A 15,791-nucleotide genomic window follows, 5' to 3' on the forward strand; every position below is an offset into this window, starting at 1 on the left:
AAGCTTGCTTAAAATGTCTTTAGTTCTGATGTTTAACGCTTCACCGTCAGCACTACTAGTAGTTCTTATTCTTATCAAATCCGTGTTTTCAGTTTCCTAGATTTTTTCTTTATGTATAAAAATTTTATTTGCATTATGTTTATCGTAGTAATTTTTAAAAGAAACTAGACATCCTGTGCGAAGGAACCGTTAAGTGTAGTAGCAACTGTTGTGGACACAGAGTAACACAATTGACAGTTTCTGTTGCACTGGACTTGAATCCTCTAAAGGGGTGCTAAAAGTTAGACTCCGTAATTGCAGTGTTTTGTTTACCAAGCCTGCCTAGCCATAGGCTGACGAAAAGAGATTTTGGTACCTTCAGCTTCCCACAGAGGCTGGATCAGGCATAGACCATAAATAGGCAATCTGAGACCAACTAGTACTTACCACAAATTTTTTGTGGACTTGAAATCCCCCCTTGAATAGAAGTAAAAAAAGAGTAAAGAATACGACATTGAAATGTAGAGTCCTAACAGGCAATGCTGATTTTTGTTTCATTGTTCTTCAGCCAAAAGGTTCTATGGGGGGGGGCAGCCATCCTGTGCATTTCCGCAACCTTCCTGTTTATCTTCCCAAGATTTCTCCAGGTACCCATTTAGAGCTAGGTAGACTCTGGCTGAGCTCACGCAACAGACCCCGTTAACCAAATAACCAGCGACACCAGGACTACAATCCCCCGCGCGTCCCCAGCCCTTATTTACAACCTAACGTGCGCACCGCGCGGCTTGGCCTGTGCCACTATTTATTACCCCCCGGCCGCCTCCGCTTCGCTATTTTGTCTTGCCCACAATGCTGTTTTTTTGGTTGTACCGAAGCCCCCCCCCCTCAACACAAATTTTTGATCAGATATGAAAACCTCGAAGAAAAAATAACTGGACGATTATTCTGGTCTTGCTGTCCAAAGAGGTTGTTGAGGATAAACCATCATTTCTGTTAGATGTCCTTATGCTAATTTAGGAACCGCCCGTATCCGCGGAAGCTGTATTTTGCACAGACGTAAAAAAAAATCACGACCTATATATTAACTCTTACTTCCCATAAAGTTTTGTTGGGATGTGACACCCATCTCTGGCATCTCCAGTGGATAATTAAATGCTCAAAACGAATCTGACATTAGATGATCCATGAGAAGTCAACTTTTATAACTGAGGCAGTTTTGTTTTGCTTCTTGTTTATTTTGTTGAGTATGCTAGAAAAACAAAGTTCATTTTTTTTTTTTTGGAAAACGTTATACAATTTTTCAAACTACATAGGAATGTTTGTTCTCCGTTTCATGATCCCCATACCGTGAAAAATTCTCAAATTTTCATATCTTAGTGTTAGCCAGCAACCGACCGCTGATGGTGCTAAAAAAGAATAAAATAAAGGAAAAGAAATCCGTATTGAAAACATTCGAAAATAGAGTTTTTCAATTCCAGTTGCTTAAGACATGTCTTGTGTCCTTCTTGAGCTGCCGAAGTTAACGTGACATTGCTCATTACAGGAACATGTGCAGAAGCTGTCACTTGGCAGTATCCCAAGGTCCATATGGGTTACCTTGGAAGATGACTTGGTTGACGCGTGCAAGCCCGGTGATGACATTAGAGTATGGTACGTCCTTCTTTTATTTGGTTAATCTTTAAATGGTTTGTTTAAATATGTTAGCAATTTGGTCGAAGATGGCTTAGCCTGTTGATGACACTAGAAATACAGTAGAGCATAAACGAGCCGAAAAAAGAATCAATACTACTACTACTACTACTATTAATTCACTGCAGCACCAAGCCGCCTTCATCCCAAAAATTTTAAGAAGGATAAATGACAAAGGTAATTTGTATGCTTACACGAAGACGTTATATATTTTCACACAGGGATGTACACAGGGCAGGGGGATCTGAGCACAGTCCCCCGAAATCCTAAATTTTCTCGAGAGTTTGGGCTAGCATTCAAATTAACCAATATTTTTTTTATTGGGCCCGAAACGGAATAAAATGTTCGGTGTATGTGCCTATGATTAGCTGATGAATTGTTGGTCCTTTTTTTTACCTTGTCATGTCCTAACTTTTTAAGTCATGCCCTAACCTACTTAATTAGCCATGGCTCTCAAGTTTTATTCACTTTCACCAAGTTGATTTTAATTCAACTTGGATTCAGATTTTTCAGTGATCATGCAGCCTTATATCTACTCTTTGGACGGGTTTGCCTTCCTCCTAAACACGTTGATTTGTACGCGTCTGCTTCAATCACTTCGAATAGGTATTGAAATGTACTGTATGTTTATTTCAGTGGAATCGTCCTACAGCGTTGGAAACCGCTCTATCGTGGTCAGAGGTCCGATATTGAGCTTGTCATTAAATCCAATCACATCCAGGTAAGACAATTTATATTCAGCATATAGATTATAGTAACTGAGAAAGTGCTGTATAATTTATTGCTAAAGTACCAAGGACGTCAAACTGAAAGTAGTCCCCCTTGGCCTCATTGTAAGTCTCTTCACACCCTAAAACCGAGATTTTATAGGGTTTTTCTTTCGGTTTTTACAAAAATATTATACCACGCTCGTTAACGCTAAGGTTTGACTTTTTGTCCCAATCCTATAAAACGACTCCTGAAATTCAAGGACCGTTTAATTTGAATCAGAAGCTTTTTTGAAAGTACTTAGAAACTTTAGCGTGAAGAGCGGTGTACTGAGGAGGGGCATCCCCATCATATGTGTAATAATTTCTGTTTGTTTCAGGTTTTAATATTGCTCCTCACTTTCAGTTGAAAAACTTGTGTTTTCTTATTTAATCAGAAGGTGGAACCAAACCGAGCTAATAAACTTTATGAGTTTATGACACTAAAAATGCGTCCAGTCTAGCTGTGTGGGATAGTTCCATATGTTGTCTGAAATGAAAAATTTAATTTAATATTTGTGATCTACATAAATAAAATTAATTAATAAAAACAATATTTTCGGAATCAGAAGTAAATAAGGATTCTATTGATACGATAATGAAGCAGGAACATTAAAGGGCCAAGTATAACAAAATAGGGTAATTGATCTTTCTAAAAAGATGTTCTTGTAGGTAAGTCAATCAACTAAAAATTTGAAGTGCTTAATTTCGAATGATTTTAAAAGGAACCACGCTCATGCAGATGTTAGATTTTTAGCTATTCATTGATATTTAAATTTCTTTTAAATTACTATTTGGTATCAAGATGTTAGAGTTATATTCTTACTTAGTATTAGGTATGCAATCACAAGTTTTCTTTTACCCAGTTTACTGCTAATTAATTGCTGTTTCTCTTCTGCTTCAGATATCACGAAAATTACATCTCCTAGAGATTCATGATGATATATTTTTTCGCTCATTTTTTGATAATTTTTTACACACGTTCCTTATTTTCAAATTTTGCGCCTGCGAAGTGTTAAAATTGCATAAATGTATACGGAGGTCTTTTCTTCTTTTTTCTTTTTTTTAAATGTAGTTCCCGTTTTAAAGATGTATATGGTTGTATAAGATTCTGCTTAACCAACTTAAAGAGTCAGATTTTATTTTTAATGTCATTTGTAATTTTATGAATTAATATTTATATCTTAGTTTTCAAGACAGTTATAATTTTCTAATTTTCACAAATCGCGTCATCTCAGTTTTTGCTTGTAGAACTAGTTGGGGAATAGGAATTTTGATATAAGATATTTTTCATTATATAAAAGGCAAATAATAAAACCAGTAAAAATCTAAAAATAACTTGTTGCTTATAGCAGTCGCAAAATTTGGAATGCAATATCAGTCTCTTCCTTTTCTTGTAAACTTTATATCGTGTAACTTAACGTCTTTTGAGTTAATGCAGCTGATTGTGGAACAAACAAGTAAACACAAAAATATCCGCCCCAAATTTATCTTAGGAATGGTGGGTGCTAGGAGACATAGGATGCAGAAGACAGAGCGATCGACGAAAAAACATAAACTAATAACATGTTAAGGGCAACTTTTTTGTTTACAGCTTGACTGCGTTTAAAAAGAAAGATAAATAAGAATAAAAATTGCAATACTTTACACTAGCTTTGCGCATCAAATGTTTAACAACGTCAGTTTTGCAAAGTAATGCGTGTTTTTCATTTCACGATGGCTAGTTACTTATACTTTGGCCCTTTAATCCTTTTTACTTTTGTCAAGCTGCCTCCCCCTTAAAGGGAAAAATTCACCCCTTTTTCTTGTTGATTCTAAAAATATAATTCAAGTTCGAATAGACAGGCTTTTTTAGAAAAGGATAAAATTATGTTACAAAATGTTGCAATTTTTGTATGGTTTTTGTAAAAAAATTGTAAAAATTCAAGTCATGTTCGAATCAACAGTTTTTCTTTCAGAAAAGGATAATTTTATGGTACACAATGTTGGAATTTGTTTATGGTTTTTGTAAAAATTGTTTTAAAAATTTAAGTCATTTTCGAATAAACAGTTTTTTTTTCAGAAAATTATAATTTTATGTTACACAATGTTGTAATTTGTGTATGTTTTTTGTAAAATTGTTTTGCAAATTTAAGTCATGTTCGAATCAACAGTTTTTTTCCAAAAAAGTATAATTTTGCGTTACACAATGTTAGAATTTCTGTATGTTTTATCTTCCATTGTGTGTGGGGGGAGGGCAGGTTTTTTTATATTGCGAAATTTTTTTAGAGATTTAGATATTTCAATTTCTTACTCAATACATCTAGCCCCAAGAGGCATACAAGTCTCCAAGTTTCACCCAGGTATCTAACCCCCTAAGGTAAATAAGCACTAGAAAGTACAGTTTCATGGTCTATTGTTCTTTTCCGACTTCTGACGTTTTGTTGCTGACTCCTTGATAATATTTGTGACTCAATTTGCGACCACCTTGTCGAGTTGCACATCAATTTAATTTTTTTTTATGTACATAGAAAATTAAGTAACTACTAATAGACTTTTTAAAATGAAACACATCTTTATAAATTAAAGAATGTTGGGGTAAATCCTATCAATAGACTTTTACAAAACGGATAATCCCAGCTTTTCGTATCATTAAGTGGAAAGGGAGTCAGATTTTGACCATTACCATTGGGTTTTCACACTTAACTCCTGCTAGTTCACTATATAACCCGAGAGATGCACCCAGAAACGTTTGAGAAGTGGCATAATCAGGGACTTTTTGGGTCGGGTTTGCATCCACCACCTCCCTCTTAAGAGGTAATATCGTTGCAATTTGTCTTGTAATTTCACAAATTTTCTATATATCGTTAATTTTCGTGTTTTTTTCAAATTTGCCTCCCCTGAAATATTGTCTTCCAAATTAAATCCCATTTATATACCTGTAGGGCGAGATCAAGAAGCTTGTAATCCGTATCCCTAGAATAATCCGGTACTGTTCTAAAATCCGGGACACACGCATCGAGAAAAGCACAAATCAGATAGCCATTACCCGGTAATTGGATGTCTGACGCAGCTTAAACAAGGGTTTCTCACTCGGGAAACTATATTTAAACTTTAGTTGCTTGGGGTTTAGGGAAAAAAAAGTACCTAAGTTAGGTTCCATATTTAATATATACTATGCATTACCCCACCCCCACCCCCACCCCTACTGTGCAAACATATAGCCCATATCTGTTCATAAACTATTATATTTTCTTCCTTAATAAACTATTATATTTTGTTTTATTTCATTAGCATTAACCAAACTTCACTTCTCGCATATGTCCCGGATTTTAGAACAGCACCAATAAGCCGCCTCAACAGGCCACTACAAAATATATAATGTAGATAATTTCGGAGACCACACTGCCTTTCCATGACGATAAAATAAAAGTTCAGAATAGGGATAAAATCCTTTTTAATAGACAGTGTATAGAAATTCACAAAAATACCAGATATTTCGGTCACATATACAGTGACCGTCGTCAGTAGTAAAACGTCATTAGAGTTTTACTACTGATGGCGGTCACTGTATATGTGACCGAAATATCTGGTATTTTTGTGAATTTCTATACACTGTCTATTAAAAAGGATTTTATCCCTACTTTGAACTTTTATTTTAAAATATATAATAGCTGGGAAGGGGATAAGACAAAATCAGGGGGTCACAGATTAGGCTGGGATGAGATTCTTTATGAGAATTCTCATGGGTAGACACAGGTGAAGCCTTAAAGGGGAGGGGAGGGGAGGAATGTTCGCAAGTGTTTTGTCGTCAGCTGTGTTGCTGCACAGAATTTGAAGTTGTAAGAGTCATCGTTATCTAGAATAGTGAGTTCCATAGCTTTGGGACAAATTTTTTTTTTCTATAGGTTTATTTTTTGGGAAACATTTCCAGTAAAACATGTCGTATTATACCTTTCCACTCATTCAAGGAAAAAAAATAGGCTTAAGTCTTTTTTATTATGCAGGAAAAGTATCTTTACTAAAAACTTAATGTTGACCCTTTTTAAAAAGAAGAGCAACAGACAATTTACATTTCTACTTGCTGCAAATTCTAATTATTTAAACAATAATACAAAATTATTTAAACGAAAGCTATATTCCATGAGTAGGAACAGTTTGGGTACTTGTGTATCATACCAACCCCATTCACGAATTTTGATTTGTATGATCTGAGAAAAACCGGTTTGTCTATCTGTAGTAGGTTATAATTAGCTTAGTCTCCTTGAGAAAAAATACGATGTATGTATATTTTGTTAAATATTTAATATACAGAGGTGATTAGGTTAGGTTAGGTATTTAGCATAGTCCGTTCTGGGCGGCCTGCTTTCCATAATTTTCTTTTAGTTTCCATAATTTTCTTAATAAAGCATTATATTTTCATCATGTTTTGGTATATTCCATTAGGATTAACTTAACCTCACTTCTTAAGTGGGATCGGGATAATGCGTAAGTACCACAGTTTGTTTACAAGAAACTGTTTTAGCCTACCTCCACAAGAAGAACAAAAACAATTAAATTTATCATAAACTGAAATTCACCGCTTTCCCATGTTACTTTAATTTCATCGAGTGATCAACAATCAAATCCAAGCCTCCCCTTTTGGGAAAAGGGTAGGTTACTATAACCACTTTGTCAAATGCTGTCAACCCAAGTAATTTCCTTTTGTACCGAAAAATTACCTTTCAAATTGTCTTAAAATTAGTGTAGGTCCAGCGTTTCTTTTTTAATCAATTCTTTTGACTGTAGTAAACAGGAAAATATAGCGGAATGGAGCAAAAGCCTTCCCTGCCCCTGCATAGGTCCCACTGGTGGTAATAAAACTGTGAACAAAAGAAGACTGGGACAAACAGAGAGTGAGTAAGAAAGACGGATTTTCTACCTAGTAGAAATTTATTTGGTAATTTTTCTCTTTTTTTGCCTACATATTTTAGTCATTTCTGCTGTCACAATTCAAAAAATGCCATGTAAGATTTCTTTTATCTGTGATATGTTTCACGTGCTTATACGCTCAATATGCTTAACCGATTTGGTAAGTATGACCAATCTGTTGAACTATTCTTCTTAAAATAAATTTTATTATTATTGGCAAATTAATGGCAAAATTAGTCATCCTGCATTACATTGGTAAGAAAATCAGCTTTAAAGAAGGGAGGTGAGAAAGACCTGAGGAATACTTTCTAAAAATTTTGTTTGTAATTCTTTCTCTTTAGCTTGAAAATACTTTCGATCATTCCTCTTATGTTTGGTTTATAAACTGTTATGTTACATTTTTGTCCTTTTTTTTGTATAATTCACGAAGTCAGAGAATCAATATAAAGTACGAAGACAGAGAATTAGGAGATAGGTACATATGCTACGCGAACCCCTTCACAAGGAATTTTCCTTAATTATTGCGTGGATTCCTTACACTTTGTCCGTAGACACACTCTCCCTCCGAATATGTAATAAAAGTAGAGAAGAAGGCAGTATATTCTGCTAAATTGACAAGTTGTTATACCAGATGTATGAAGCTTCCAAGCTCACCATCTCCAACCAGCGACGTGCGCAGGGGGGGGACCTTGGGGTTTGACCGCTCCCAAAATCCTAGATTTCCCCGAATTTACGGGTGGTTCTTATTCAAATTATCAAATAAAAATGTGATTTAATTTATTGACTCCCCTCTTGTGGAAAAATTCCTGTGTACGTGACTGCCTCAAACCCGACCCGACTTGTAAGGATTTGATAGGATTTTGGAATATTGGTATATTATAATATTGAATCTGTGCTTTTTTAAAGTGTTTGTTAAAGCTTCCTTGATTTTGACTATATTACTTGACAAGGTGTCTCCCAAGATTTAAGCTTTGATTCTATGGTTGGGGTCCAAGACTAATAAGACCTACTTAATGGAAGGGGAGGGATAACGGGTCCTAATATTCTAGTCATTAGGGACTCTAATCTCGAAACTATTTCTTGTTTTGTTTTCTACATGATGAAAAGAATGGAAAGTTTGTTTCCGTCTAACCTTTTATCAGTTAACTACAATTGTTGCAAAATTAAAATTTGCTTTTAATATATTGTGAATTTGGACAATCGAGCCTGTTACAGTTGTTAGAGAGGAGGCACAAAAAGCGAACAAAGAATTTTTCGCATCACCTGTCCTCTTGTCGAAGTAATAAGCGGATGGGACCGCACTCGTTTTTTATCATCCGGTTTTATGCAACTGAGGCGGGGATTGTCCTTTCATTACGATAATGAAATGAGGGACTAATAGCCATGAAAAGGTTTTTTGAGGTCTGATCATCCGGAATGATATTTTTGGATTAAGTAGCATATCGCTTCTTATGTTGTTGACATTTCGAGGGTATGCTTCTACTATGCCCTCTTTACTGTGGGAAAAATAATGCTTTTGTATACATTTATTCTTTTATACGTTGAGCTTCGTAGAAAATGATATCTACTCTTTGGAATTATGCTGTCTACTTGTATAGGATAGATGAAAGAAAAGGTTTCAAGAGCGACTTCACCATATTTATTTAGACTTCATGAAGCTAGTGGCAATTACCTTTTTCATTGTTGCAGTTTCGAGGGATGGTTCAAACCATGAAAGTTTTATTTTAGGAGGGGCTATGAAAGTTCCAAACATTTTGTCATTGGCAGATTCGTACGTAGGACTTTATTTTGGGTTTTTGGTAGGTAGAGACTGGCATGCATGTATGAACGAGGCAAGCGATGAGGCTAGAAAGAGGGGTAAGCTTTCCTTAACATAGAATTAATTGCCGAGGTATATTAAGCATACTGGGGAGAGGGGGAGTAGTGATTATTTTTCTCAATAGGATTTACGCACGTATATGTTGCTAGGTACGATATTTAATTTTTAAAAAAAAACAAACAGGACTAAAACAAAAAATCAGTAGAAAATTTTTATAAAATATGAACTTTTTATAGCAGGCATACTTTTCTGCGTAACTACTATAACCCATAAAGAACAAAATGAGTTAATTGTGTTAAAATACTGGTGCTTGTCGAGAATCTATTAGTCACGCGAGGAAGACTGTACCAAGAAAGACCGAGATGCTACAGGAAAAATTGGTTCTTTCGGCCTTGTGAGGCGCTGCTTAGTCCGTGACAAACAGTTAAAATTTTGTTTTTTGGGGCTGAAGGGGCAAAAGGTACCTAGGTTAGGTTACGTATTTAATATATGCTATACTTTACCCCCCCCCCCCACCTAATGTGCAAATATATAGCCCAAATTTGTTTCTGAACTATTGTACTTTTATCCTATTTTGTTTTATTTCATTAGCATTGACGAAACTTCACTTCTCGCGTGACTACTGGAATCTTAACAAGTACCAAAATCCTTTTGTCTCCTATATGCCTACTTTTTCGAACTTGATTTACCTACATAATTATTTGATTGCCAATTAAGTACAAAATCTGAATTACTATTGTATGTAAACTATTTCACCACGGTCGCGTTTTTTTTTTTTTATATTACCCTGATGCCCTGTAATAAATTAAAAAAAACACAAAAAAAAATAGAAACCGGTAAAAATTCAAAAATGTATGGGGTATATTATTTATTAATCTATCATTCTATTAAAAAATTTTTATCCAGCACTACAAAGCTAGGGAATGCACACTTTATGGTATAGGTATAGCCTACTCATCTTTGTCTTTATAAACGTCTGGTGTTGCGCTTAAAATTATATTATTTGATTTTATTTTTTCGAAGGATTAGAACTGAGCAAAGGGAATTGACTGCAGAGACAGACGTAAGTATACTTGTGTATTATAGCAACCCCACTCAAGGATTAATGATATACCGCAATATGATGAAAATATAATAATTTATTGAAAAAATTATGGAAACTACAGAAGAAATTTATGGAAAGCAGTGTCTTTATTATGGAAAAAAGAAAAAGTGAAAAATTATGGAAAAAGGGTCTTTATCGGAAGAGTATAAAGTCACGTTTTGTCCATTGACGCGCAGTTTTGGCCAACTCCCCCTTATCCTGGAAAAGTCTAATTCCCTCTTTTTCAGCCCTTGGCAAATCTTCATTTTAACATCCATGGTCAGACACTATTCTCTATTACTACATTTCGCAAACTAAATAAATTTTATCAATGGTCAGAGAAACCGGTTCTACTCAGATCAAGAACTTGATTGGGGTCGCTATAATACATAAGGATTGACGTACGAATGTATATTGTAGAAGGGAGGGGTATTTACCCAAAACAATAGAAAATTATCAAGTAATTTTGGGCATAGCAATTGAAAATGACAATATATCGATAAAATCATATCAGGGAACCCAGGCTAGAAGTCTTGGTTGACTAATCAGATCAGTTTCGTATTAGTTACCTTCGGTTCTCAGGATGATGGAAGACCTGAGCAACGTTTCTTGTAAAATTGAACTAGGAAAAGAAGTTATTAATAATAGGCCTACCAATTTCATTTATACATATGACAGTTAACCCTGGCAATTTTTTCTAAAAATGTTGTACAAAAATTTAGCATTAACGCTCCTACTTCTTATATGTTTTAACTTAAAAAAGGGGGAATTCCACAAGTAGGGAACTTTTCATAGGGAGGCTTAAGTAGTGAGCCCTTCGAGTTCATGTTTCATAAAATCTTAACAGCTTGAATATTATTATCGGTGTTCGAATTTTTTCATAGGGCCTATTTGTAATTCGCTTTGCTTGACGCTTTTTTTAAACAACAGTTGCACTTGTTACTGCCAGGCAATTTCCCCAGGGGGGGGGGGCAGATACTACCAGGAGCAATGTTTTTACCTAGGTTTAATTTGAACATTTTCTTTATTCTTATTACCTTTTTTATGCATTTTTTTCCCGGGGAGGTGGGAGGGCATTGCCCTCCTGCCGGTGCCCATGGTAAAGTGCCGTCAATTCATAAAATGTTAGAGGGATGTATTTATCAAAATCTAGGGCGGGAATTTTGTAGTTTTTCAATGAAAATATTCAAAAAAGGGCATTGTAAAAATCCAAGGGGAATACAAGATGGATGGAAAATCCCCCCCCCCTCTATTTGACGTCACTGACAAGGTCACTATACTTTTAATCCTACCTCTAAGCTTGTGCTATACGGTACATAACATCAACTGTTTTGTACTGCATCTTTTGCCTCCATTCTTCCTGAGTACTAAAATCGGTTGTGTTAGTTCCAAGAGTAGTATCTGACAATTTTCTTTTTGCTTTTATCAAACTTATTCCCGATGGTACTTGTTAAGAATCCGGTAAACACGCGATAGGTGAAGTTTCGTGAATGCCAATGAAACAAAACAAAATAGGATGAAAATATAATATATTATAAACAAATTTGGGCTATATATTTGCACATTTGGGGGGAGGGGTAAGCATAGCATATATTAAATACGTAACCGAATCTAACCTAGGTAGGCCTACCTTTTTTGCCCCTTCAACCCCAAAAAACTAAAGTTTAAATTTTTGTCACGGAGTAAGCAATCCCTCATTTGGCAGCGAAAACTTGTTTTTCATACAGTATCTTTGAGATTTCGTTGCGGTCATTCTCGTGTGTTTACCGGATTCTTAATAAGTACCTTTGCAACCCTCCCTCTCGAACTAAACACACTTTTCTCCTATTTGATTTTTCTCTCATGATATTTTGATTTTTTTGGTACTTTCCCATTATATGGACACCTCTAAGAACCAGTCACTAAAACCCGAGGCATCCACCCGACAAAAGCAAAGATTTGACGCTATCTGATGTTGTATAAACAAGTTTTTAGGGGTTTCTCACTCTGGGAACTATATTTAAACTTCGTTTTTGGGGTTTAGGGGGGGATATACCGAGGTTAGGTTAGGTTACGTATTTAATATATGTACTGCTTAACCCCCACCCCCTAATGTGCAAATATATAGCCCAAATTTGTTTCTAAACTATAATACATTCATCCTATTTTTTTTTATTTAATTTTAATCAATCAAACTTGTCTTTTAGAGAGGTGTCCACATAATGGGAAAGTACCTTTTTTATGTCCATAGGAGTAGGCTAAGTTAGGAAATGGGAACTTTGATATCAACTATTTTGCCGGGTCTTGGATGGCTTAGAAACTATTTCTTATACAAACAACTTACTTTTTATCAAAAGTTAAAATACCCGAAGTCCATTTTTCATTTTTTTTTTCCGCCCTCCTGTATAATTTTTGGTTGCCACAAAGCGTGTTCTGAGCTGCCGCAGCCGACATGTAAGTGCGCAACCCCTGGGTAAGAAGCTGTTCATTTTAATTTGTTAGCCTATTTATTGTAGGCAGTGACAGGCTGTACTCAAATCCATTATAGAGAAGAATGTCGGTTTTTCTTCACTGTTTACGTGAGACTTCATTTTAGGTAAACAATGACCAGAGAGCGGCGGCTTTGGTTACTGAAGATTTAAAAAGAGAGTTTTCACAATTTTGGTCGCGCCACCGCGGTGAGCCACTTACAGGAAGGGATCAGATACTTGCAGCTTTCTGTCCACAGGTAGGTAATTGTTTTAATTGCTTTAATAATGCATCCAAGCTTAAGTGCGTAATTAGCATCACATTATTTCTGCGGCCTTTTGCAAAAAAATGCCTAAGTCCACTTTTTCTAATTTTATCGGAGAGCAAAATGAAAATAAAAGCGCACAATGAAAAAATCCTTCTCCCAAAACAGAATTTAAGAAACTTGAAACTTTAAGAACTGATTCTTTGTTAAATTTCCGATCAGATTTTGCTGGGATGTCCAATTTGCTGAATTTTTCGTTGCTTAGAAGATATGGAACTTACGCTCTTTTTTACGCCTTTTTATAACAGTTTTTAGTCGGTTAGAGATAAAGATAAGAGTCGATAGATCTCTTTGCGCTATTTCAAGCCATATGATTAATTCATTTTCGGAAAAAAACAGTGGACTGAGGCCCATTTTTGCAAAAAGCCACGGATTTGTGGTTTCTCTTTGCCTTGTTTGCCTTCCTTCGTTTTGATATCACTAATAATATTTTTTTCCCTCTTTTCTTAGTTTTATTTTGTCGTCCCGTGCATACAGCGGTGCATTGAAAAATATTTAGTGCGGAATTTTTTTCTACGTGTGCTTGTTTTTATGGAATTAGCTTATGATATATTATTGTTATCTATTTATTTTTATTTTTGACTTTTTAAATAACTGTTGACTCTTTTTTTTATGTATTTTGTACAATTAATTAGGTTTGACGTGAAGGTCAAGGTATTTTGATATGATATATATATATATATATATATATATATATATATATATATATATATATATATATATATATATATATATATATATATATATATATATATATATATATATATATATATATATATATACTAGTGCTATTTTGACGTAAAATTCAAATTCGCAAACCATGCTGCAATAAAAATTTTTAAAATAAGTTTCATTCTATTCTATCCATAATTCAACACCGATAAGATTAAACAGTTTGTGGTAACGAACTGTAAGTAAGAAATTTTGATACCAATAGATACATCAAAAGAATCAGATCTTTATGCTGATTTTAAATGTATAAGTTTCATCAAGTTTAGTCCTACCCATCAAGAGTTACGCGCCTGAGAAAATTTGCCTTATTTTCGAAAAAGGGAGAACAACCCCTAAAAGTCATAGAACTTTAATGCAAACCACACCATCAGATTCAGCGTTTCAGAGAACCCTTCTATAGAGGTTTCAAGCTCCTATCTGCAAAAATGTGGAATTTTGTATTTTTTGCCAGAAGAAAGATCACGGATGCCTGTTTATTTGTTTTTTGTTTTTTTTCCCAGGGGTGATCTTATTGATCCAGTAGTCCTAGAGTATTGTGAGAGGGCTCATTCGAACGGAAATTAAAAGTTATACTGCCGCTTTTAATTGACCAAAAAATTGGAGAACAACTTGGCCCCTTCCCATGTTCATTTTTTCCCAAAGTCACCCAATATAAATCTCGAGACAGCCATTTTGTTCAGCATAGTCGAAAATTTAATAAATATGTCTTTGAGAATGACTTAGTCCCCCACTGATCCCGGGGGAAGGGCTGCAAGTTATAAACTTTGCCCATTGTTTACATATAATATTGTTTATTGGTAATTATACAGGCGTTTTCAGGAGGAAAACGCCTTTTTTTTCTAGGGGGGGGCGGGGGTCGGTGTAGGGGTTCGGGGGGATGATCTGTCCATGAAGAATATTTCCTTGGGGGAAGGGACAGTTCTATGATTTCCAAGATTTCCAGATTTCCCAGCATTATTTAAAAAAACGATCAGAAACTAATTAAAAAAAAGTTTTTTTCAACTGAAAGTAAGGAGCAACCTTAAAACTTAAAACGAACAGAAATTATTACGTATATGAGGGGGTTCGCCTCCTAGTCAATACCTCGTTCTTTACGCTAAAGTTTTCTTAGTATTTTCAGAAGAGCTATCTATTCTAATTAACCAGGCTTTGTGATTCAGGGGTTTCTGATTCGAACAAAATTCGAACTGTAGCGTAAAGAGCGAGGTATTGACTAGGGAGCGAACTATCTAATATACGTAATAAAAACATACGAATATAGAAATTCGTTACGTAAGTTAATTCGTAAGTTATTTCAGAACAAAATTTCGAGAAAGCCAATTAGCCAAAAAAAAAGAAAATTAATATGCGAATTTCATTTTGATTATTCATGTACGGTGAGCCAAAATCAAAGCTGTTTTAATTCAAAAACGTTCAAAAATTAACTAAAAAAAAGGAGTTTTTTAAACTGAAAGTAAGGAGCAACATTAAAACTTAATGTTGCGCTAAAGTTTGACTCTGTCTCACAACTTTATTTTTTAAAACAATAAAAAACTTTAGCGTAAAGAGCGAGGCTTTGAGGAGGGGACAGTCCCTTTCATATGCGGAATAATTTCTGTTCGTTTTAAGTTTTAATGTCGCTCCTTACTTTTAGTTAAAAAAACTTGTTTTTTTTTTAGTTAATTGCTTCAAAAGGTAAGGAATGGCTAATGAGCTTAGACTCACTCTCAGCAAAGGAAATGCTAACCCTCAAAAGACAGGGGCCAGTACCTTGCTGCAAATACCACATTCAACCTCTGTGAGCAGAATCGTCAGTTCCGTGTACAGTGAGCACATGGGTACAGGGTGAACCACACCAGTACTTAATTGTCTATAAAATGGTGCATTTTTCACTTCCTACGATCCCAGCAAAGCGCAACCCAACGCAAAATGAAAGATAGTAATAAGCTTAACTTAACTGAAATCAGCAAGCACAAGGAGTTGATGAACTCGTACTACTCTACTAAATTTAAAAACCCAGGCTTTTAAAAAGTGGAATTAAAGAGAAAAACTAGAACTTAAAACGAAAATTGGGTATTCCTTGTATGATGGGGTCCCTGT

General features: G+C 35.0%; 1 protein-coding gene across 1 annotated transcript in view; it reads left to right on the plus strand.

The window, feature by feature from the left end:
• LOC148940165 (DNA helicase MCM9-like) overlaps window positions 1-15,791 on the plus strand; it is a 125,775-nt gene that overhangs the window by 31,310 nt on the left and 78,674 nt on the right. The window contains exons 8-10 of the mRNA XM_089106087.1: window positions 1,523-1,629; window positions 2,305-2,389; window positions 12,783-12,914. Coding sequence (XP_088962213.1) covers window positions 1,523-1,629; window positions 2,305-2,389; window positions 12,783-12,914 — 324 coding nt within the window. The remainder of the gene's footprint in view (window positions 1-1,522; window positions 1,630-2,304; window positions 2,390-12,782; window positions 12,915-15,791) is intronic.

This window comes from Artemia sp. Qi Xiang Cuo, chromosome 20, assembly GCF_049724085.1.
Source record: "Artemia sp. Qi Xiang Cuo chromosome 20, ASM4972408v1, whole genome shotgun sequence".
Classification (NCBI taxonomy): Eukaryota; Metazoa; Arthropoda; class Branchiopoda; order Anostraca; family Artemiidae; genus Artemia; species Artemia sp. Qi Xiang Cuo.